This window comes from Colossoma macropomum, unplaced genomic scaffold, assembly GCF_904425465.1.
Source record: "Colossoma macropomum unplaced genomic scaffold, Colossoma_macropomum, whole genome shotgun sequence".
Taxonomy (NCBI): domain Eukaryota; kingdom Metazoa; phylum Chordata; class Actinopteri; order Characiformes; family Serrasalmidae; genus Colossoma; species Colossoma macropomum.
In genome coordinates, this window is record NW_023494791.1 from 12309748 (window position 1) to 12332843 (window position 23096).

The 23096-nt window shown below is 39.7% G+C and overlaps 1 protein-coding gene across 5 annotated transcripts in view; it reads left to right on the top strand.

The window, feature by feature from the left end:
• Positions 1-1102: 1102 nt before the first annotated feature.
• The window catches only part of letm1 (leucine zipper-EF-hand containing transmembrane protein 1), a 33636-nt gene continuing 11642 nt past the window's right edge, over positions 1103-23096 (top strand). For all 5 annotated transcript variants that reach the window (XM_036573921.1, XM_036573923.1, XM_036573924.1 and 2 more), the window contains exons 1-8: positions 1103-1411; positions 12278-12335; positions 14177-14663; positions 18988-19131; positions 19407-19544; positions 19852-20055; positions 20846-20965; positions 21864-21995. In XM_036573921.1, coding sequence (XP_036429814.1) covers positions 1327-1411; positions 12278-12335; positions 14177-14663; positions 18988-19131; positions 19407-19544; positions 19852-20055; positions 20846-20965; positions 21864-21995 — 1368 coding nt within the window. In that variant the 5' untranslated portion in view covers positions 1103-1326. The remainder of the gene's footprint in view (positions 1412-12277; positions 12336-14176; positions 14664-18987; positions 19132-19406; positions 19545-19851; positions 20056-20845; positions 20966-21863; positions 21996-23096) is intronic.

A 23096-nucleotide genomic window follows, 5' to 3' on the forward strand; every position in this document is an offset into this window, starting at 1 on the left:
TCTTTGAGGGAGCTTTCAGAGGCCTTAAATTCTTCTTCTGGTTCTTATCACCACAACTGTGAACAATTTAGACTCAGTAAGTTCCTCTAGAACTAGGCTTGTGGTTTCACACCAAACCACTCTGAATGACTTTGTTTACATCGTAACAAATTAAATATGCAGACATTTTGAAAAATCGGAAATCCCCTTTAAGTACGTAAAAGGTGATCATCTTCAAGCTGCCCAAACTGTCCACCACCTCACAGCAAGAATAATAAGCTAACAACATGATATGACAACGAGTGGGCTTGATTTACTACAGGATTGGATTAGATCCGTTCTTTTTTCCCTCTTATATCTACTCCAGCATATTCAGCTGATATCAGCCTGATATCTGGTACCAGATTGGTGCCATCTCTATTTGTAAGACTGAGCAAAGGTTAACACATACCAAAACACGGGTGTGATAGTTTGATAGTACAAATGATACATTGTGAGGTATTTCTCAGTAAACCGTGTTTTGGTGAACATTGTTGATAGAGGGCGAATTAGAGAAGCTGTGTGGATCGCCCCTCTATGCGTTTCTGAACCGGAACGGCTGTGTCGAATGATGGGAGTGAAGTGAGCGTTCACTTGCCTTAGCGTCCATTTTCTTCGCAGGTTTTCAGGGATTTCAATGGACATAGGATTTACCACTCGAGCTGAGGGGAAGCAGACACAAAAGAAGACACATATGAATGAAATTAAAACTAAAAACCGAAGCTGACGGGCGCAGTAAGCTGAACAAAGCCGACTGAGGTTCAGCTAGTTGAGGTTGGCCTCTTCGTTGCATTTTCTGTTCCACCTTAAATGGTGCAGCAGTTGTGTTCTGGCGCCGGACCGTAACGTTAGCATCATTTAAGGTGGAACGGAAAATTCAAACAAGAAATTAACTTAAGCCTCGTGTAGTTTGGGGACTTGCTGGTAAGGTACAGTGTCTTCAGTATGGGAACCTGACAATGTTTGAAGATCACTTGTATCTTGTTATAAACATCCTGAAATGGCTTCAGTGTGCCTCAGCAGGGCAGACACCGGCAGAGAGCTCAACACGCCCTCTGCTGGCCGAGCTCCACTCACAAGAAAGGCGGAAGCGGCCGAAGGCCTCCCCAGTTTCCAGTGCTGACTGACTGAGAGAGCTCATCGGTCGGATCACCGCAGAGAGAGCAAGGACATGGCAGCAGGGATTCGGGACTATGACTTCTGTAGCTAGCTTGTAAACCGTCCATAAGCTGTTGGCAACACTCTACCTGATCGTCGTTCTTTGTTAGATTAACGTGGGACAAACTTGTTCCTCCACACGGGATCACAATGGCTTTAATTTTGTTTTCGAGATCTCGGACTCCGTTGATGAAACCGTCTAACGTCAGATCGTTAAAGAACGAGCTCAGAAAAGGTAACGATCTCCTACGTTGTTTTATGTGATTGTGCTACTTGTACCGTGTCCATGTTATTTTTATGTGGCTGTGGTAACTGGTAACACAGTCTCATCGTGTTGCCGGTTTGGCCTTGTTATTCTCAGACAGCAAAGCGTAGCCAGTCTGTCAGTGTGTCAGATGCGGCGAGATACAACGACGCTAACGCCAGTAAACCAGCAGGATTCGGTTAGTGAATTAGAGCTTGGGGCGTTTAATAGGATCAAAACAAAACCGAAAATCCAAAATTAAAATGCTACGATGCTTCACTGCAGGCCTGTCACGTCAAGTATGCTGTTCCCTCCAGACTTATGTATAATTTAAACGTCTTGTGGATCAAATGAAGACGTCTTCTGGCCCATTAACTAACTTACACAAGAAAGTTAACAACACAACCGTTAGCTAGCTAATGTGAGTTAGGAAGCTTATAACCTAGACGACTGGTGGAAAGGGAGGTTTAGCTGACGTGGTTAGCTAGCTAACAAGCTAACTACGTTCTTTTAGCCGTTGTGAAATTCAAACGTTTCATTTGTCAGTTCAGTATAAATAATAATGTTACTGCGTTGAGTATTTGTCATTACTAAATCATGTTAGGGACAGTAAAACGTGTGTTTGGACTGTATGATAACGTTACCGGCAGTAAGTGACACTGACACGTGTGGTTGTGTTGCTGGGGCTGTGGCTTTTGTGTGGGGGTCTGATAACTGTAGATAGGTGGGTAATTTCCAGAAAGGATGGTAGTCCCTGGACTGATGGACAGTCTCTTGTGTCTACATTGTTGTTCACACACGTGTCATTTCCACATGTTTAAAGAAAAATCCACGGCACAGGCTGTCTGTCACATGTACATGTATTTTCCATTCTGTCCAATTCTTCCATTTATTTTCCTCTTTAGAGCTTTTCATGGCTCAAACACGAAGCTTGGTTTTAGAGAGCAGAGTAGTTTAAGCTTGTTTTCAGAGAAGACACATGTGCACATACGGCACACAGTTCTTTCATTTTACCCTGAGTCATGCTGGTTGCACTGTAATTTAGTGAGCTGTTTTATTATTTTAGTCATCCTGCTTCAAGACAAACGTGCTCACTGCTGCCCCATGAACACTCGAGGTTATTCGAGGACAAGCTCCTCTGCAGCTCTTGCTACACATGCAGTGGCTCTTTCCTCATTTTACAGAACCACCCCCAGGTACAAGAGATAGCGGTCAACCCAAAGGGCCTGCTTCATCCACCTGTGTACCAGCTATGTGCATTGAGGATTGTGACTTAAATGCAGAAATAAACATATGGATTTTGTCAAGTTGTCAAGGAATATGTATTTAAGCATTGTCATTGTAGCTAATGAAGCTATAACTCATACATGGTGGTAACATGTCATGATCACTGTGCCAACTACAATACCGTTTAGTTAGGAATCACTTGTCACGTTAATGATTATTGATTAATGATTAATTTTTTTTTTCAATAAGCTTAACAGTATATTGAAGTATTATGAGCTAGAACCCACAAAGTATTTTACTGTTTATTCTAAAAGTGTTTTGGGGATTATCACATAGTTATTAAATGAAAGGTTTGTAGCCATTTCCTGATTATCTGCCTTGAGATTCAATCACTTTTAAAATGCAAAGCATTCTGTATGAGTATAATGTAGTATTTTCAAGGTTATACTGCTTTCTTAATCGATATGGAGTCATCTGCAGTTCTGTTCATCATTCTGCTCACATCTAACTTTTTTTTTTTACAGCTTCCTACTAATTGGATGAAACATTATAACGTTGTGAAATAGGAGCATCATAGTACAATTAGTTTGTACATATATATCTTTCACAAATAAGTTTTATATTATTGAAGACAGTGATTCCTTTTTCTTTGTCTTTTGAATGGTACATGATTTATATCTGTCTATTTGACCAAATATATAAATGGTCAAATTCATGGATTTATCTGATTCATAATTCATTTTTTCAAGTCTGATTAGACTACTATCAGCATGATTAACAGGACCATGCAGTGCAGGTTCAATTTCAGTATTATTCATAGGTGGGGAATGTAGAAGTGGCATGAATGCTTTAAGATGCTTGAAATGGAACAGCTTGTGCAGATTGAGGCAGTTTAGCCTGTCAGTCAGTGTAGGCCTTTTGATGTATCCTTCTTGATTGATCTGGTGAAGCACCTTGTGACCTTTGCTTGTTGTCCATTCATAGATTGGGTTTGGATCCTGGTCAGATACTAAAACGCATGTAGCAAATCAGGAATATTCCTATACTGTCTGCTATGACTCCAAATCTCTCTGTTCTACATGAAGTGGATAACTGTTGTTTTCTCTAGTTCACTTTATAGAATCTAATACAGCACTTTAAGTGAAAGTGCAGGGTTGATCGTAGAGATTCTGTTTTTTTACAACATATGAGACTGTAAATTAACAGAAACACGTGTTCATAGGTTACATTCTTTCCTTATACAACATAATTTTTGGTTCAGGTTGTAACTGCTTAGTTGATGCAGCATTGATCAGCAACTTGGAATTAAGTTTGTTAGATGCTTAGAATGAGCAGCAGTTTTACAGAAAGAAAAAATGATCATGTTTCAGTCTTGCCATTTGAGAGCTGCTGGAAACAGAACATGGTGAAATATACTAAAACATCATTAACTTGATGTAACGTATGAAAAGTATGTTCCTTTTCCACTAATGGGCAATTTTCAGTGTCTGAATATCAGTGCACAAGGCAGTGTGAGTTCTTATGACTGTAATACTGGTGTTGATGTTTCGAGATGCTTTTTTTGACTGGTCATTGTCAGATGAACTCTGTGTAAGCAGTATCTGTCCGGTCAGGATTAGACTGAAGGAATTCTGAGCCTTCCTCCGAGAGAGAATTCCTCTTGCTGAGATAGAAACGTTGGGCCTCAATTCAGCAACCGTTCTTAAAAAGAAATTTCTCCTTAAAACCCACTTATGCAGTTTTTGCTAAGATTCTGACCTTCACCAATGTTTTCTTATTTGGGATTTGTTCTTAGGTGAGAAAAGAATCTACACTCACTCAAGAGCACAAAGATGTAAACCGTTCTATGGTTTAAGAACACAACATGAATCTGAAGTAAAGTTTTTCTTAGGACTTTTCTCAGGAACACATTTAAGAAAAAACTTAGGAAGATATTGGTGAATGAGGCCCACTGATACTGACAGACATGGGTTTAGTGTTCTCTCTCCCCTTCTAGCTGTCTGTTAAGTAGATATCAGTCAGGTAGTATTCTTCATGTCATTCTCCATAAAGGTGCCCAAGGGTGCTTTGGAGTGATGCCATATGGAGGAACCACTATTGGTTCACTAAAGCATTTGTCAGTGGATGATTCCTTGAAGAATCATATTCGTAAATGAGATGTTCATTGTGAAGAAAGTCCAAAGTGGCCTACTTAATGTAAAGGTTCTGTGACAAATATATGCAGGCCAAGAACCATTTAAAAACCTTGATTTTTAAGAGTGTAGTCTTATTCACTTCATCATAATATGTAAGGAATGTGTGTGTACATTAAAAATGTAGTGAAGCCATTACATTATTATTGGATGTAGGGGCTATCATGCTTCAGAACTGTTTTCAGTCTTTTATAGTTGTGCGATGTAATAGATTATTGCTTTATAAACTTGACCATTGAATCATTGAATTACGTGCCAGTGTGAGATCATACGTTGTACTTAAAAACAATTAGGAAGGATTTGTAAATAAATCTAACTAGTTTCTTCCTGCCTGTGGTAGCCACATAAACGTCCCAAGAATTCCTGAAGAAGTTTTTTGGTTGGTCATAAACATTCAGCTGCAAATTAGCCTAGTTAGTGGCTTATTGTTCTGTCTGAACACACAGACAGTAAGAGAACCATAGTGTTATTGAAAGCTTTGTTTTGTCAGGAAATGGGCTTTCTCTGCAGGGTGTTTGGCGAGCCTCTTTAAATGTCCCAGCATGGACCCTGATATTCCATCTGTGCTGAGCAGCATGGGTAGCTGACACTTGGAGAACCTAAATGAAACATGACCCCAATTCAAGTACTGGCTCAACAGCTTCACTTAAAGGGAGTCTGAAAGCAAAAATGAAAGAATTCCAAGGCTTGGATTTGGAATGTTGTCTGTTGTATATGTGCTGTTGTGTTTATATATGCCGTGTTTGCATTTGCTGAAAAATACTACTGTGCTTTTAGAATAATGTTTACTTGTCTGGGACTGGGTCTTGCAATTCAATGCTTTTACGGTACGGATGGAATTACTTCAGTACTGCTGAGTGTCGAAAGATTTCGTATCATTTAGTACAAAATTTCAATACCTAAGTTGCCAGTCTTATCAGCATCAGTAAGCCAGTAAGCATGTTTGAGCCAGTATTGCAACTGGTGATTAGCTGTCTAAATCACATTCTGCGTGTGTGTAATTAGCACTTCTTGATTAGTCACGGGTCAGAAAATATACCCAGTAAGTATTGTTTAGGGGTCATTATTAAAGGTGTGGTATCAATATTGGTATTAGTATTGAAAATGTTGAACAGTGCTGAGCCCTAGTGTTGCAGACCTCAGGTATTATGCTTTATACACCTGGTTTAAGCATGATTGTGGTCAGTAATCATATTAATACATATTAATGTGCATTATAAATATTGGTTATAACTTAAGTTCAAACCAATACTGAGTTTGTAGTTTTACTGACTAACACTTATTAGTTGCTTCTACCAATATCTGTCTGTAGCTGAGTTTGGTTTTGGAGCTAAATATCCAAGCAGAGTTAAATCTAGTCAGGGTCTGGAATTTTCCCCTTTGTTCTCTTGTCTCTATGGTAATTATCTTTGTTCTTTGCTCCTATGCTGAGCTTCACTGCGTCTACTGCAGAAACGCCAGGTACATCAGTTTGCATGGGTTTGTTTTGCAACATGTGCCTGATTTTTTCCAAACCAGGCTTGGAGGCTCTAAATGAAAGGTTTAGGAATCTTGCAGACTTTTCATCCTCTGAACAGGTTGCTTGCTCTGATAAAGACGATAGTAGTGAGACTGCAACAGAACAGGCTTATGTTATGTGCAGACACAGTCACATTTAGAAACATGAGATTTCATATGAGATCACAGCTCTACTTAGGAGCACCTATATTGTTTTACACATCTGGGACTCCCAGTGCTCCCAGTACCTGAATCCCAGTGCTCATTTTTTCCAGCTGGGTTCCTCTGGGGCCTATTTTAAGCTGCTAACAGGTCGATCATAATCAGGCTACAGTTTGCTTTTCAGTTTTAATGATGTGCAGCCAACACACATGCCTAAACAGTGCTTTTAGGACATGTTAGAACACACAAAGATTCTCAGACACTGGATAATATAACCAGCGTTCATTTGCGCTACACTTTATTAATTTCACGTCTTGAAAAATAGCAGCACAAGCTGAAAAATCTGTGGAACTTTCGAAACAGAAATTTTGAATTAATTGTGTTTATAAAATGTGTCTAAACCTTGGTATATTACAGTGTTTCCCACAAGTCTGAAACAACCCTGGGGCGGCACTGAGGGGGACATTAGGGAGGTTATTTGAGTATATGATGTCTGGAATTAACATTATTGTAATAATAATAAAACAAATACTGAATAAACAAAGACCTCTTTAAAGTGAAGGTTTAGGTCATAGAAATGACCACAGGGAAAAGAGTGATGCTTTGCTTCAGTGACACTTGAGTGTTATGACAATATGAAATATTTGCTTTTTGCGACAAAATAGGACATAATATACTTGGGTGATCATCAGTGAAGTTGGTGTAGAAAACATTAAATGTTACCTCACTAAGTATTTATTGAAAATTCTTAAAATACTGTACTACTAAAACTAAGCGGATGTGTTGAAACACACTTACATTTACAGCATTTAGCAGATGCTCTTATCCAGAGCAACTTACAAAAAGTGCTTTGCACTTAGCTCTGCAGTTTAGGGGTGTTGAGGATTGCATCTGAAGCCCACTGGCTTAACACACTGGCTCTTAATGAAATTTGCTGTCTCTGGAAACCTAAAGACTTGGTTTCCATGGCAACAGGGCGCAGCAGTGGGAGCAGCTCTTCATCACAGAACTGAGCCAGACAGAATGCTTGTCTCTGCGCAAATATTTTGGGCTGTTTTGTATTGTTCATTTAACAGTACCATTTTCTTGAGGACTGAGACATGGCACCAAATTATTAAGCACTGTTTGAGGTGGATCACTTTTACCTTGGGAGCTTCTGTAATGTAATCTGTTAGACATTTGACTGGCATATTTGTTCAGGATAACGTGTCTGTGTAATTTTGTCTGTGTAATACAAATTACCACCCATAACCCAGTTTGAAGTGCAACAACCTGGATATTCACATTGGTGATATGTGACGTCACAGCCCATAACAGTAATATAATTGAGCACGCCGAGCGTGGCCACAAAAAGGAAACAGTAAGCACTCAAATGTTGTAGCATACAGTTGGCCTGAATTCTGTCGAGTCATACTTCGCTTTAACAATATATACCTTTGTCTTTCAGATGTTGTGGTATATAAATTTTTTTTTGGAGTTGCAGATATGCACTGAATCCAAATCACAAATTCCCCAGGTAAAACCAGTCAAGCTCAAGTAGAGCTTTAGGATCACTCCAGACCTTTCTTTAAGAAGGTGAGACCAAGCACAATGTAACCAAGTAGACTTAACCTGAGCACACTGGGTTGCAGGTGCCTTATAGAGCCACATTCAGAAAGAGAGGGAAAGGAGGTAAAGTAGGAACTAAGTCCTGCAGGACCTGATGACTTCCTGGCAAGCGCAGGATTAGGCTACAGTTCCTGGCACAAGGCCAAGGGTCTCGCATACAGTACAGTGCAGTACAAGGAGAGCGAGAATGTCCTAAGAGACTAATTGAGACTTTAGGTCATCCCAGGATTAGGCTGCTTCAGAAGAACTAGACCAAAGGTCTTGTAGATAGCAGACTTTGCAGGGGGAGAGGACGGAGGGTTGAGGACAGATTATAGCATGGGTTCTAGTGGTCTGTAATCTGAAGGTGGATAAACTGTGGGGAAATTGAGTGAACGCCTTGTCCACAGCATATAATAGGTTCAGGCTCTTTCCAGAAACCAAGGTGACTATTTAAAACTTACATGCTCGATTTGGACTGGACCTGATTCTAAATTCAGTTTTAAATTCCACTTTAGGAAATTTTAACATGCATATTATGTAACCTGTTACTTTGTCAAGTTAGTGCTAAAGTGCATAGCATGTATAGCAGATGAGGAGATGGAGTGTCGATAAATGACATGAAAAGAGTGTAATTTGACTGATAAATACCTACACATTACTGATTCTGATGAAACAGGAAGTGGAAATGTAAGGGTGTGGTTAGACAGGACAAAGTGACGGTGTTAATGATGTGGAAGTGGTATGACCTTGTGTTTGAGCAGACCTAGTGAGGAAGTCAGTAACACTTTTGGCCCAGTTGTCCTTTTCTCAGTTTCTCTGACCCCATGTTCAGTATTACCAAGCAGAAACAACAACACCAGGAAATTTGTCACCTTAAATCTCTTTACACACAAAGTATTTTTAAGCCCATGACTTACATATTTGGGCAGGGTGTTGTTCAGTATTCAAAATAAATGTGCCAAAAGGGTAAAGGTTCTGCAGAGCAATGCCATAGAAGAGTCTTTCAAAGGATGGTTCTTTAAAGCGGTGGTTGGAATGGCTGGAACTAGTGAGGACCAGTTTTAGAAGCATTACTTTAAAGGCCTGTTTTTGTAATTGAGATGTGCGAATGGGAAGAACCTTTAAAGAAGTTTAAAGAATTTCTACGTCATGTAAACATTGTAGGCCAATCAAAGGTTTTTTTAGAAGTGTATGTCCAAGTTGAGAACCATTAGGTACTTTTATGTTTAAGATTGTACTTAAGGACTCTCAGTGGAAATTCTCAGTATAGTGAGGGATGGAAAGACAGATCTGATAGCCCTTCTTAGCTCATCCATTCATCTTAAAACAAGAAGTGGAGGATTACAGTTTTACAGCAGAGGTCACTTGTCTGAGTGGACTTTGAAGCAGCACTGTATTTTACGCTATACAGTTGTAAGCAAAAGTTTTAACACCCCTGGTCAAATTACATGTTTTCTTGGTTTTCTAAGTGGAAATAGACTCATTCATGTTCTACAAGGAGCAAACTTAAATATGACAATTTCTCTGCACATTTTAGTGCACAATGTCTATTTACTTTTTCCCCATATGTCTTAAATTCAACAAATAAACAGTAATTATTCATTAAAATGTGCAGTGGCATGTTCTTTGTAGCAGATGTTTTTTTTTATATTTTCACTTAGAAAACAAACAAAACGTGCAATTTGACCAGGAACGCCCAAACTTGCGTACGACTGCAGCAGGTTGAAGGTTATGTGGCAGGGTAGTGAAGAATTTAACTGTGAAGAAACTAAATCATACAAGAATGACCTGATGTACTGCATACAGTTTGCTTTTATTCTCCAGAGAAAGTGTGTGTTCATGCAACAATTTTGGTAAATAAAACAGACATTGTGGAGTCACTGGTCATTCTGTTACAGACCTGGCAGACTAATATGCTGACATCCTCCTGGTAGTATTTTCTGTCTGTACACTGTCTTTCTTGGAATCACTCTATAAACTCTGTATTGTTGATGGCACATTTGAAGTTAAGAGGAAAGATTAAAAACTCTAAAGCGCAACTCTGTGGCAGGTGTATAGGTCTTAGTTGTATTAATTACTATGGAGTCCATGTCCACAAATGGCTTGCATGTACATTATGTACAGGCACACAACACAGCTCACACCTCACACTCTCTTTCCTGGCATGAAGTAAATTATGAATCATTGAAAGGCCGCGGCTGATGGGGGGGACCATTTGCGGCTCTGTAATGAATCCACTGAAAGTCACTCTTGGCCTACATTCAGCAGAGAACCTGCCAGTCAGAGCTGACAGTCAGAATCACTCTTTACCCATGCAGTTAATAAATGTACATGGATATTGACCATATTCAGACCTTGGACATATGTGTGTTTTGTTACGATGTCTGTTAAACTGCAAGCACCACTTTTAAATCTTATTGACTTAATGTAACCAGACATAACCTACTAAAGTCACGGTTCAGGAAAAGCCAAAGAAGTGGTTTCCTTTGCTGTGATTAATGTAGGAAAGCCCCTGTCCTTTAGTGGCTTTGCTGTTGTCCTATGTCGATATTAGAGTAGTGGCTAATAGTAGTCTGGCTGGGGTCTGGATCAGAAATGCCACTTCAGCACATCCCAGAAGTATTCAGTAGTGCTCCATTAATCCACTGCTCCACAGCCCAATACCCAATTGCATTGTGACCTTAGGCTCCTCCTGAGTGTCCCATCCTGTTGTCAGTGCTTTTCTGTGGAGATTATACAAGCTGTGTGCTCAATTGAACTTGTTTATCAGCAGTGTTTCCTGGATTTTGTCTCTTCACTGGACCTCAACAAAGAAAAATATTAGTTTATGTTCAGTTGTCCACATTAAAAAGACTATATTGATGATTCACTAATTGTTAAATATGCTATGAACATGTTTAATGGCTATTATTGATTAATTTTAACAAACTGTGATTTACTTCTGTTGTAGCTTTCTGAAGCCAATGTGTTCAATCAAAATGAAGCTACCAAATATGTTTGCTTCAAAACTGCAAAGCTTCTGGTAGAGCAATGCTCTTCTTAATATTTAGACTACAAATGCGTGTGCAACATGGTTTAGTGTACCAGGTTTCATTGTGCAGTAGAGTGAATGTCCACCTTGGTTGCCCTCTCTCCTGTTATTTGTGTGGGTAGCTGCTATTTTTCCATGGTATTGGGGGCTTCAGAAAAGTCGATTCTGTTACTGCTGACTCATGTGGATGATTGTTATCACCAAGACATGATGTGGCTTGCGGTCAGTACTAAATACAGGCAAAGGAAAATGAGAAAATACCTCTCTTGGATCACAGAAAGGTGAAACACAGCAATATTCAAATGGTATACAATGATTACCTTTACACCATTGTGCTGGGGTAGTCCTGTGTCTTCAGTTGTTGTGCAAAAAGTGGCCACCTAAATCTTACCAAAGCTTTTCCACATTATTTTGTAATTAAAGGGTGCTGATATTTCCTATAATTTAAAGCTAAAAAATCTTGCTAATGGTGTTACATGCATGAGTTCATGCATCATGCCATAAGTAACAAGCATTTGGTTGAAATTTGAACACTATTATGAAGTAGGAATGACAGAAAGTGTCACTGAAGTGAAGCACCAGCATGTAGTATCCGAAAGTCCTAGAAAGCGTGCACTTATCACGTGTCCACAATGCTTAATAGACTCAGTCGTGTCAGCTAACACGTTTGTTTTCACTGTAGTTACTTGAGTGCGAGTAGCTCCCCCTTGTGGACAATCTTCTTGTGAGTGAGTGAGTGAGTGAGTGAGTGAGTGAGTGAGTGAGTGAGTGAGTGAACATTTTGTAATGTTGGTTGTGCTTTGGTTTCCCATATTTTAGCATGTTTTTTTCTTTTGACTCAGTAATGCTGTTTTTTTTTTCAGTTTTAATGTACTTTGTAAGCATTCCCAATGTTATTTTTAAAAGATCTGAAACCCTGCTGGTGGGTCAGTGTAACCAAGAAGGATGCCTACAGCTTAGTGAAATTAGTGCCAACTGACTTGGTGAAAACCAAAAACAATACCTGACCATGGAAACGGTCAACTAAAAGATACAGATGATCTTGCATACCATCAATACTAAGAATCTATATAAAATTCATATGCCTGGATTAAGCGTGCTGTTATGTTTTTAAGTAACACTTGAGTGATGTTCTTGTCTCTCTCTTATCTGTTTCAGGAAACCTACCAGAAGGAGCCTGCTTCAGCTGTACTGCGCTAAGGCTAGCTGCAAACAGGTAAGCTACAAATGTAGCTGGGACGCTCAATGATAACAGAATCACTTTAAAAAATAGTGACAGCGGACAGATGTTTCAATTTGACTAATATTTCAAACTGAAATTTGATGACTTACCTATTGATTAGAGATGAAACGATATTAAAATTTCATATCACGATTATCATGACCAAAATTATCACGATTATCGGTATTATCGCGATATTGTTCAAATGTTTTGAAAAGTAAAATAAATAAAAAAAATAAATACTGATACACAAACTGAAACTCGTTTCACCAACTTTTATATTAACACAAATAGTATTGGCAGCAATATGCACTTTTTGTTTGCATTAACATTAAAAAATGAGGTCAATACATTTTTAGTATTACTTTTGTATTACTTACAATACTTGTAATACTCTGTAAACAAAAGAATAGCAAATGTATTATTATTACAGTAATTATTATTATTATTATTATTATTATTACTCTTCTTCTTCTTTCTTATTATTATTATTATTATTATAATAATTACAGCTGCAGCATTATTGTGCCGTTGTGGCGCTGAACCCCTAATCAACACAGAGGAACTGCGTGACCGTTCCCGAGTTTGTATGACTGTTAACTCAGAACTCGTTTTGGAGACTCTGCTCCACAGAAATGTGTTAAAAGCTTTAGTTTCGATTCACAGTTGATTCACCGAATGTTTTTCCTTTTTTTTGACGCTAAAAGCTTCATTCTATATGATTAACGAACCATAAGCATTGGTTAAACGACACAAACCGTGACATTTCTCGTATTTCGAAGTCCCCACGGACTTCTACGTTAAAGTTAACCTTACATTCTCTAAAAAGTAGCGGGTGGTGGTCGCGAAATGATTCGTAAAGTTTGCTGTGTTGCCCCCTTTCCCCGCATTTTTATTTCGGCCTGTTCTGCAGGACTTCTTAGAAGGCTGAAATATCTCCAAATCTCCGAGTTTTCACACCGTGGTAATCGACTGCGGTTTTAACGATACTTTAAAGTTCAAACGGTACTACTAACCATCATTAATTTTACCACGGTTTACCGTGAAACCGGTAACCGTTTCATCTCTACTATTGATCTTCGGAAAAACGGGATGTTTAGGCTACGTTAGGCTGAATTTTACTGTATTTTCCAGCCCTCTACAAATAAGCTTTACATTTGTCTGTAATGCTTATTCAAATGAATCTAGTCCCACTTTCTACTTTTTATAAATGTTCATGTTTCGGAAATATGTACATGAAAATATTGGATATTGCCATAGGCCCACGATTCCCATATTCCCTAATACTTAGCCTCTACCAGGACTCTCCTCATTAACCAGAACTGTTTAAATTGGGAGAAACATCTCAGTTAAACAATTTTCCCTTTACCCCTAAATGTGGTCTGTCAGCCAAGACATGTTTGGTGTCTGCAGTTTACTTCTTTAGTTCTGTACTGGAGCTACAAGGCTAATGTAGCTAACAAGTAATACAAACTACATGTGTACATCTTTACATAGTTGTCCCAAATGTTGTGTAGTTAAGTAATCTCAAATAATCTTTCCTATGTGGTTTCTGACAGTATTACATTCTGTTATTTCGAATAGCTAACTAAAGTACAGACACAATTCAGGCTTCGAGGTGGCTGTTACTACGGGTTTTAGCTATGCATACTTTTGCCCAATTTTATCAATAATATGACAGCATATCAGATATAACTTATGCTGCGATTAATATTAGTTAGAAAAAAAAAGTTTGCGTAAAGATTTTGGATTTAAAGTTCCTCATCAAAAGATGCCACAGTTTGAGTATTTGAAAGAAGAGAAATAAGTGCTGATGTCTGTTTGTCTCTCTTCAGCCCTGATGTTCTCAGAGCCAGTTCAGCAACTCAGACGTTTCCTCTCAGGAAGCTGCTGTATCCTGACCATGCATCTGTCCGTCACCGCTCCCCAGCTACTTCATCTCGTCTTTACTGTGCCATCCTGACACCTGACTCCAGCCTGCCAGGCCACGCTCATTCCACCTCTCATTCTACCATATCCCAGCTGTGCACCACGCCGGTACGGTGGGTGCACACCACAGGCTGTCTCCACGATGACTCAAAGGTGGAGCGCTCGTTGCGATCACTGAAAGACCGGAATAAAAAGCTGGAGGAGGGGGGACCCATTTACAGCCCAACGGTGGATGCAGAGCCTGTGCGCAGAACACTACGGCAGCGTGTGGTTGATGAAATCAAGCACTACTACCACGGCTTCCGGCTGCTGTGGATAGACACTACCATCGCAGGACGCATGCTGTGGAGAGTGCTGAATGGACACGCACTGTCACGCCGAGAAAGAAGACAGGTATACACACACATGCAGCACTGCCCATGTTCTGGGATAACAATTGTGTCCATAAGTGCGTAAAAGTGTAGTATCTTCTAGCTAAAACTTGGCATCCTGTTTCTGCCTTGTCACTGTCACGTGTATTTAACTCCATGTAATGTAATTAAGTCCTGTAGAGCAGATGGATGCCAAAGACTATTTGGGGTAACCAGGATAGGACTGGTGTAATGGTTTAATCCAAACCCTGTAAATCCTGACTGGATCGCATCTCCTGATTAATGACTTAAATTGGCGTCATGCAGAGTCTCTCTATAATGGTCATTTAGATGGTACTTGAGGCGTGCTGTCCTGGAGAGAGGCGATTTGATAGACTCACTGTAGGCCTAAGCTCAGGAGACTGACAGAGTCATCAGGCACCTCTAACAGACAGGAATGGTCTATGACTTCTTTGAGTTAAAGTCAGCATGAAGGGCATTGTTCAAGTCAAGGTTGGGTTTAAATATATATAGATCCATGTGTGGTTCAGTGCAGAAGCTTCCTCTCAATCTTTCCTCTTGCCCTCTCTCTTCTTATCGTACCTCCATAGCACTTTTCTCCTTTTATCTCCCAGTCTTTCTTAGTCTCTTACTTTTCATGGCTAATGATTGAACAGTCAGCAGAGAAGCTCTATGGTGACAGACTGTACTGAGCTGAAGCATATGTGTCTGCTGGCCAGTAGCCCAGTGTCTATTGTGGTAATGTGATATTCCTCTGAGAGCTGCAGGGCTTCTAACAGAGGTAAAAGAGAGGTTAAGGCCAGACTTAAACAGAAACTAGCATGCAGGTAATTAGACCTAAGTGATTTACACTTTATCTTTCATTTTTCCTAAAAAATTAGCATGTAGAGACCATGTACCAAATATTCCCTCACCACTTCTCTAGGTTGTATATAGTTGGAATTATCTGGACCTCCACAAGGATGCTTTCTGAAATGTAACCTGAGTCTTATTTAGCCAACAACACACAGCGAAATAAGTATAATAAGTAGCATTTTACGTTGAAACAGTGGTTTAAACAGTCTGGGTTCACAGAGTTTCTTTCTCAGTGTAATGCTAGATTATTAACATAGCACTAATGTCTGACTGTCTCAGTCTCTCCGACAGGCACATGACTCACTGTGTGTGGTGTTACATTCCAGTCAGATCTCCACTCAGTTCATATTTAAATATACATGCAGCCCCGCCTGTTTTTACTGATTGGAAAATGAAGCATGGTCAGATTTGGATGCACACCAGTGATTAGTTGCTAAATAGTTTGTGTCTATGGTCGCTCCAAAGTTGTTCATGGTGTCCTTTCAGCAACATGGCCCTGTTGTATACACCTTCGATTAAAGTCCTCATCATTGGCAGCCAGATAAACTACTCTCTGTTCTCAGTGGCCATGGTTATCTGATTAGAAATTGCCCTGACTCAGCAACTTTGTGCAATATCATGCATCTGTGTGTGTGTGTGTGTGTGTGTGTGTGTGTGTGTCTATATATATCTGTCCAAAGATAGACCTTTCCAAAATAGTAACTTTACAGGAGAGGGCAAAAATGTTCTTTACTTTCAATGTAAGTTAATAGAAAGAGATGTTATTCTAAGCAATTTTGGAGCATTTCTGTTGGTCCAATCAATATGAAATTTTTACACAGTATAAAGGATGGCTGCCGAGCTTAAATGATGCAGAAAAGTAAAAATCGTGAAAAATGGAGATATATATATATCTGTGTGTGTGTGTGTGTGTGTGTGTGTGTGTGTGTGTGTGTGTGTGTAACATTACAGTTAGCCTAGAAAAGACTTCCTCCTGGCACACATCCCATGGACATCAAATTTGTGCAGATGCATGTACTTTCACGTCAGCAGCAGCAAGACCTACCTGCAGATCCTGTTGTAAACTTTGTGGTTCTTAGAGACTTGTTATATCTTCTAGAACCCATTCCCAGACTCCTAGGCATCTACAACCTTTTTTTCTGAAGGTCTAAGAGAGCAGAGAGCTCTTGTGATCTAGGCATGATGATACCACACACTCCAAAAGCAAAGAGCAAACCAGCCCAAATATCTGAGGTTTAAATAAGACCAGTTCCTTCAAGATATTCAACAGTGTTCTAGTCATTATCACCTGATTTCAATTTGACACGTTTAAGGTAGTGAGAAATGTAACAATAAAGGACAAAAATGTTTTTTAATTTAATATATAATGTATACGATCAATGCACTGAATGCGTACATACAGGGCTTTTCTTTATCTGTGCTGGAATGTGTATCTTGCTTTAAATTAAAAATGTTGATCTATTATCTATTTCGTTTAACAGGTTAGTTCATAGGCGTATGAACTGTACCACCAGAGTTGGACTGTTGTTGCTGTATAATGAGTCACTGAAGTTAGTTTGTAGTGGATTTGAGGCAATTTACATTAGAGTTGCTGTAGTGCAGTATGTGAATAGCTGTGATAACAGCCTCGTACAGTTAGTACGAGTAGTTAGTACCTTTACTGTTAATGGGGACTTCCCTCATTTAAAACAGGTTAAATGTCCTCACACAAATAGCCTTAGCCTCAGTTAGCATCAACTCCCTACTGCTGGTCTTCCCTCCTGCCTTCTTAATGCTCATTCACATTCAGGCTTGAGGCTTTTGATGTCACTTCTTATCAATCCCCCTATTCCTCCCTCTCCCTCTCTTTCTCTGTCTCTCTCTCTGTCTCTCTCTCTTTCCTTCTCTCTCTCTAAAGCCGTCAGACCCCATGCCTGTTTTCTCCCTCTTTCCTTTTTTCCCCCTTTCACCCCTCTCTGACAGAGGCGATATACATGTCAATGGAGAAAGCACAAAGCTTCTTTTCAGCCTGACTGGCTTTGTTCCTATAGGACCCCTGACATGCAGGTGGAGAGACGGGAGAGGAACCTTCTGTTAAGGCTAAACTTCCATTACGTGTTTAAAGCATTCAAGTCTGTGTCTGGAGTACAAATGTTTCATAAAAGAAATTATGCTCCCCTCAGTTTCATTATTACTGTAGGTGGTGAGTACAGATGTACTGGTGTTATGATTGTCATATAGGTCATGCCAGAGATGAGTGTAGACAACATCTAAAGAAGGTTAGCAACAGGAATGATAGAGGACGGGGGGATGGGACCTGTGAAGAGACACAGGCACACTATCTTGTAAAGTTTTTTTTCCTCCTACTGGATACAGTATATGCTTTTATTGTGTATACAGAAGTTGCACAACTTATTGGACTTACTGTGGCCCAAACAACAGTCACGATTCTTTTACACTGGGCAGCAAAATGTTAAAAATCAAAAATGATTTGGTCTAGAAGTTGACATTCAGTAGTCATTTTGTTTTTGTGGTTGTGAAGGACATTCACTTGTTGGCGTCCGTTCAGATGTTTCTGTAAATGATGTTATTTTGTGCAGTATCAATGTGAAGCAGTGCAAGCCAAGGGCTTCTTTTAGGCTTTTCTCTATTCTGGTATATATACCTGCAAAATTGAAGTATTTATTGAACATCATGCTGGTTATTGTTAATCTATAAATAATTTGACCATTTATTGTAAACGGTATCTCACATTTTGATATGATTAGCCGGTTGCCGCTTTTATTTGTTTTTTACGATTAGTTAAAGTTTTTTTTAAAAAAACACAAACCATAAAAATGGACTCACATTCATATGCATCCCCTAGTTAAATTAGGTTTTTAAATTTTGGAGGTGAACATAGGAGACATCCTCCACAGAGGACAGACTTCTGCACATTGTAATGCACAATTACTGTGTATTTGCTACATTGAACATATGACACATTCTATATTTTATGTGTGCAATAAAATTAGCATAGAAATTAGCACACTATTAAAGTTTGGTCTCTGCAGAGGATGTGTTGATTTTTTTCACTTAGAAAATCAACAACACATAATCTGAGGCTGCCCAAAAGCTGTTGCACACAACTGTACCTCAACAATAATAACACATAGTCTTTCAAAGGTACTAAATTATTGGGAAAAAGATAAACTGGGATTAGTGGAAAAAGATAAACTTTCAGAAGCCTTCATAAAAATGTATATAAAAGCATTTTGTGGCAAAAGAAAAGATGCACATAAATGGATTTGTCTTATCAGGCTCTTTTATCTCACTGCAAGAGAATTTAAAATATGCCTTGTCATCTCACAAATGGCCAGATTGTGCGAAAAGGTACATTTTAACATGTTTTACGCAGGTTTATTCAAAATAACATGACAGACCTCATTTAAACTTTAGTAGGAAGTCATAAAGGGTCTCTGTGATGAAATCTCAGATGTGTATATGTATAATTTTTTTTTTTTAATATTCAGTTTCTGAGGACATGTGCAGATGTATTTCGGCTCCTGCCCTTTTTGGTCTTCATCATTGTTCCCTTTATGGAGTTCTTGCTGCCTGTCGCTCTGAAGCTTTTCCCCAACATGCTGCCATCCACCTTTGAGACTCAGTCCAAGAAGGTACAGTGAACCTCCAGCTTCCTGTGTGAGCAAAGTATGGATATGTATGTGTTTGCAAGACTGTTTGGCCTTGATTTTACATTTCTTTATTACAACTGTATGTTACTCCGTTCTCATCAGTGTTTGGTAAGCGTTAGACATGCCTTTAATAAAGCTGCAATGAAGGCAACAAACAGTTCTTTGTGAATTATTGTGGTATAAAATTGGAGGGCATGTCTTTTCGTGTAGATAATTTGGGCTTCAGAAGTTTACTAGTATAATTTTATCATTTGTAGGAAGAAAGGTTGAAGAAGGAGCTGAGAGTGAAGCTGGAGATGGCCAAGTTCTTGCAAGACACTGTCGAAGAGATTGCACTGAGGAACAAAGCGGATAAAGGCAACGTCACTGAGGAGTTTTCTACCTTCTTCCAGAAGGTAACATACCAACACTTGCATTCAGTCGCACTTGAACATCAGTACATTTGACCGTTGCTTACTCAGTGTGGAAGAATGCAATACAAAGATAATCCAGGACAGAAAATTTGCCAAAGAATTTGATGAACTCAAAATGTCTGGGTCATCAAAGCTCAGATTTCCCCACCCATATTCATCTCAAAAAGCTCTACATCGCCCCTGTGTGGTCATACTTACATAGTACATCATGAACCACCTCTCAAAAAATTCCTTCTATCATTCTGCTGCTCTGCTCACTCTTTCGTCGTTTGTTTTTTATTTCCCTCAGATCCGTGACTCAGGCGAAAGACCTAGTAATGAGCAGATCATCCGCTTCTCTAAGCTGTTTGAAGATGAGCTGACCCTGGACAACCTGACGCGCCCACAGCTGGTGGCTCTCTGCAGGCTGTTGGAGCTGCAGTCCATCGGCACCAACAACTTCCTGCGCTTCCAGCTTATCATGAAGCTCCGAGCCATCCGTGCAGACGACAAGGTGCCTCGGCCAGCATGTCGCTTTCCTTTCATTTAGAATTAAGTCCAGGCCCAGTGGCAGGATTAATTAGGGTAGGGGCAAAATAAATAATAATTTATTTATTTATGGGCATTTAAAAAGCAGAAATCACTGATAAAATCTGACAGAAATCTAGTTTGTACATCTCCACAACTGAGCCCAAGTAAAGGGGGCTTTTCCCACTAGCGGTGAACCAGCAAGCTGTTTGGCTTTTTTTATTGGAGGGTGGTACTTTCTCCACAAACAGACGCCATGTTGAGCATATTTCAACCAGTGACCAGCTTTATAACATCTCTGACCGTGCCATCAGAGGGTCTTTGGCCCTGAGTAGCAGACAGTACAAAGTGCAGCCATAGCACAAAGTATGTATACCAGAAAAATGTCAAGCTCAAATTAATTTTACACTCTATTCATGTAGATGTAATAGAAAAACTGGCATCACTATCTCTGGTCACGGTCTTCTGCTGTGTCCAATGCGGTAGCCTGTAGCCAAGATTCCTATACTTTATAGCCCCTTTGGGAGTCGGGTCGGGGGTGTATTAATCATGAATATCGAATTTGACTGAAATACCCATCCCTAGTGTCCATAACTAAACCTAATGCATAACTACAGTGAAGTCCAGTGAAAGGTTCGGCAATTAGGAAGTGCAGGTGATTCTTGTAAATGCTGGTCAAAGAGGCTAACTTGCTCACTGTAGTGCTGAGTCTGAATCACAGTCTAAAGTAAATATTAGCCTTGCATGTTGTCTGAATTGTGATTTTGTGTCCACAGCTGATAGCAGAAGAGGGAGTGGACAGCCTGAATGTGAATGAGCTACAGGCTGCGTGCAGGGTGCGAGGGATGAGAGCTCTGGGTGTAACAGAGGAGAGGCTTAGAGAACAGCTTAAACAGGTAAACACGCACCACAATATGGGGGTGAGAGTGAGAGTGAGAGTTGGCCAGTAGTGTCTTTCTTCTTATATTAGGCGTTGCTACTAAGCTATTTGGCTGACAAATCCTGCAGTACTCCCCGCATCATACCCCTTGAAATCTACCATCAGAAAATGCTGGATCGGATATCGTAGAAATAAGGAATGAATCTGATACAATCCTTTAACAAACCTATCCTGAAATACCACACATTCAGATTGTTTGATATCATATTGTTAGCTGTGTATTTTCTGTCTCAGGGGTAGTAGAGATTTTAAATAAGTTGAGCATGATAGGCCTCTTTTACATGCTCATCTTAGATGATGTGCTTCAGTTCAAAAACAGATGATTTTAAAGCTTAGTAGTATTTTAAAAAAGAATATTAGATTGGTTTCAGCTGATAAGCTAGATTTCAATACTGATATCAGAAAACAAAAAGTCTCTAGTCAAAATATTTGTGTTTAGAACTGCTAAAGGCTGGCATTCTGATCACATGATGAGATATCTGAAGATTCATGTGCCAAAAAAGTAAGTATAGCTGTAGTCAGAGGTGTAAAATTCAGGTCCAGAAAGTAAAAATCCTTTCCAGGATTTTGTTCCAACAGCCTGGCTTCTCTAGTTAGATCAAACCACCAGCAGAACTATCCAGGCAGTTGGAACAAAATCCTGGGAAGGATTTTTACTTTCTGGACCTGAATTTTACACCTCTGACTACAGTTTATAACCACCCCCCGCCACTACCCCCCTTCATTTTTTTTATAGTTCAACCACGGCCCCATGTTCCCTTGTGCTTCACTGTGATGATTGTGCTTATTTAGCTGGTAGCTGTGCTTTGTAAAGTGTAGTTGAGAGTGGTTGTAATTATGTGTGTGTTTGACAGTGGCTGGAGCTGCATCTGAACCAGCACATCCCCACCTCTCTGCTGCTGCTGTCCAGGGCGATGTTCCTCCCTGACACTCTGTCTCCTGCAGATCAGCTTAAAACCACACTGCAGACCCTGCCTGAGATTGTGGTACGTACACCTGCCTGACTGGTGCAGTCATGAGAAGGAAACTTTTAAAGCAATGTAGCATAAAACAGAGACCAGGATTCATGCAGTGCTGATTCACTTTGATGTGTAACTTTCTCTTTTCTCATCAGTAATGTCCTCACACCACTGTATGGAAGTTTTTTATTTAAAATTTGTTTTTTACAATTAAGTTCATATTAACAGTCTATACATCATGTATATTGACATCTACATTAATGAAATAACTTTTGCCAAAGTGCTCCATTAATTTGCAGTAATGTTATCCTACTCTAGCATATTAGAAGGGAAAAGGCTTCATGCTCTCTTTTGATAATAGTTTCTTACAATGAGCAGTTTTAAATTATTTACAAACTTCTAATTTAGCAAGCAAGCGAAGTTTATTTATATAGCGCTTTTTACAACAGGTGTTGTCACAAAGCAACTTTACAGAAAAAAAAAAAAATCAGCATTACAGAAAGAAAATCTGAGTCTGAGCCCCCATGAGCAAGCCAGTGGCAACAGTGGCAAGGAAAAACTCCCAAGAGAAGGAGGAAGAAACCTTGAGAGGAACCAAGACTCAGAAGGGGAACTCATCCTCCTCTGTTCGACACCAGATAGCAAACATTTTTAGTAGAGGTATTATAGTACAAAGCAGGAAAAACAGGTGGGGCAATGGGTAATTTGATTAGTTTATGATTATGCAGCGGCGGCAGCAGCATCTGAGGGTGAGGATTGCACAGCGTTGTACAGCATGAAGCTCAATGGTGGTCAAACAGGTCCAGAGGGCTGGCGAGCAGTGGCACCCAATCAAAGCAGAAGAGGCAACAGCATCAGACGCACAGGATGGGCAGCTGTTCAACTCGGCAAAGAAAGGAAACAGACAGAGAGTCAGTTCTGTAATGAGTGTGACTGATCACAGATTACAGTATTAATGGAGAAGTAGAGACTCCGGCAGGTCTAGATCTGACAGGGAAAACTAATTGCCACAGGCTTGACTATACAAGCAGGTTTTTAGCCTAGACGTAAAGACTGAGGCTGTGTCTGAGTCCCGAACATTACCAGGAAGATTTCATTCAGTTAATCAAGCCTTTACTGAGATCTTCA